Raw genomic sequence first — 2,514 nt, 5'->3', positions numbered from 1 at the left:
CATCAAATCAAATCAAAGGGGATTGCAAGTTTCATAGATGGTGATTAATTGTACCAGAATATAGATCTTATTTGGTGTAGTGTTTGAATTATTATTTTGTTATTTTTTTTAAATTAATTTTTTAGTTTTTTATATTATTTTGATGTGTTGATGTTAAAAATATATTTTTTAAAATATATATCATTTCAATATATATTTTAAAATAATCTCAAAAATACAAAGGAAAATGTAAATAAAAAAAGCACACCTTTAGATATTCCCATCACCATTGTAATATATATACCATGTAGCTATCATGCTGAGAAAAAAGAAATACAGCTGCAAATCACAAACATGGACCCCACCATCCACCCTCTAAAGCCTACTGTATCATGATTGATGATGCAGGTGCAGCACACACTAGTACGAAGCTTCCTCAAATGTACGGCCCGCCAAATATAGTTACTTAACGACTCGACAAGTCATCCAGAGCCTTTGAAAAAAAAAGAAAAAAAAACTCCCTTCTTTTTTTCTCCTTATTCTCTCCTATGTAAGTATCAAAATTGTCTATGAAAAGACAATAAATCACAATCCATCATGTAACAAAGTGTCAAATAACATAATAATACAATTTCCATCATACTGAATAATTATTTATAATCACAGCTGGTGATTATGATGATGATAATGATTTGCAGATGAATTTTGGTATTGACCAAGAATCCTTTACCTCTATCGACTAGCGACGGCGGCCATAGCCGGGACAGAAATCGGCACCATATTGACCGACTCTGATGGTACAATGGGGGATACATGATTTTCTTCACAAAGAAATTGGTTCACAATCATGGTGCTTGGACCTGCCACAATTTGGTCCCAAAGATTGTCAGCCTCCTTTCCACTTGCTAGGAAAACTGGTGTGGCATCGATTCGGTGCATTTTCCAATTCCATATGCTATGAAGTCGACGGATTTTTTGTAATTGTCGGCAAGCTAGCATACAAGTATTTTCTTTGATTTTTTCAATGGCCTCATCAAGAAGCTTTCTACGTGTTTTAGCATCCACAATCGTCTCGTTTCGTAGAAATTGATCTAATTCAGGAACCCCAATTGCCCGCTTGATTCCTTGTGAATAATCATCAAATTTAGTTGGATCAAACACATCTCTCACCTCATCAATCAAGCCTGCTCTTACCATTCGATCAACCCGATCTGATACGAATGAGTGGAGTAGAGGTAGTGACACATCCACCCAAAGAAAGCAACATTCATACCTTAATCGAAACTCAGGATCATCATTTGCTAAAGCCTCCACGTACGAATTGGATCCACCGGCAATGATCGGCAGCCGATCACGTGTGACGATTGATTCGACAACAAGTGATGCGTGGTGCCTGAAGTCATCGGAAGTGAAATCTGCATTAGGGTCTGCTATGCGAAGTAAATGATGGGGCACGCCTCGACACTCCTCTTCCGTCACCTTGTTTGTGACTATATCTAGGCCTTTATAAACTTGCATTTTGTCACAATTGACAACCTCGGCTGGGAAGTGGGTTGCTAGGTCAATAGCCAGCCTTGATTTGCCAGTGCCAGTCGGTCCAAGAACGAACACAACCTTATCTTTTCGACGAAAGAAAGGTTTCATGTTGAGCCCCCCTTGGAAATTCACACGAGGCTGTACTTGTTTGTAGGCAGACAAAGAAAGCCTCATGGTCATTGTTGAATGTGCTGGGACGTTGTCGTTGACCAAATTAAGAAAAAGATCAACTATCTCTCTCCCTCTCTCTCCCTTTCTCTCACTATATATATATATATATTACCTGTCAAGATTGTGTTAAAATTAATTAGAAAATTCTAGCAAGCACAAGATATAGTGATTAAACACAATATTTATCCAGCATATATAATTACCCCACAAATGTTTATTTTCATGGACCACCATACCTTTATGGATCGAATATGCGACGGTTCGAGGAGGAGAATGGCCAGTACTGCCTCTCTTTTTGCAGGGAAGAGGAGGGGTGCGAGAGATGTGAAGAAAAAAGTTGGGAAGAGATTGTTAGTAATGAGTATGAAGGGCAAGACAGGGTAGGGGAGGAAGGAGAAATGGGTTGTTCTGTAACTATGTGTGTGTCTGTGCAAAGGTGTTAGTAGGCAGGCTGTGCTGCGCACCACAGAAGCTCTATTCAAGTGTTTATCTACTATATATATTTACACTCTGAAAATGATGTATGATAAGAGCCACTCTGAAAAGATTTTATGGACTTTCGACAGAGTGATTATGACGGAGGCGCCAATCGAAATCTTCTTGGATCAGTTAATAAGCCTGCTTAAGCGTGGGTTATGCGCGGGTATTTATACTATCATTACTTTGAAGAATGATAAAGACACAAACGGTTTCACATTTTTTTCATTTTGTTCTAGTTTATGTTGAGACACGTGTCTCGAAAACCTTGGAGGCATCATCCCGCAACGTGCCATAGAAAAGAGATCAACTCGTGATTCACCACATGAACTTCGATCAACTATTTTTTAT

At 38.5% G+C, this 2,514-nt stretch overlaps 1 protein-coding gene across 1 annotated transcript; it reads right to left on the bottom strand.

Moving 5' to 3' along the window:
- Positions 1–254: 254 nt before the first annotated feature.
- LOC133704584 (adenylate isopentenyltransferase 5, chloroplastic) lies at positions 255–2,291 on the bottom strand. Its single transcript, XM_062129459.1, has 2 exons — positions 1,923–2,291; positions 255–1,798 (listed from the first exon to the last, which is right to left on the bottom strand). The coding sequence occupies exon 2, from the start codon at positions 1,693–1,695 to the stop codon at positions 712–714; it is 984 nt and encodes a 327-aa protein (XP_061985443.1). The 5' UTR covers positions 1,696–1,798; positions 1,923–2,291; the 3' UTR covers positions 255–711.
- Between the last annotated feature and the right edge of the window lie 223 nt (positions 2,292–2,514).

This window comes from Populus nigra, chromosome 10 (assembly GCF_951802175.1).
Source record: "Populus nigra chromosome 10, ddPopNigr1.1, whole genome shotgun sequence".
NCBI classification, from domain to species: domain Eukaryota; kingdom Viridiplantae; phylum Streptophyta; class Magnoliopsida; order Malpighiales; family Salicaceae; genus Populus; species Populus nigra.
Note: the sequence above shows the minus strand (reverse complement) of the source record. Positions and strands in the feature narration are given on the sequence as shown.

Excerpts from the sequence above, each read along its gene's own strand:
- LOC133704584 (XM_062129459.1), bottom strand. The coding sequence starts at position 1,695 with ATGACCATGAGGCTTTCTTTGTCTGCCTACAAACAAGTACAGCCTCGT.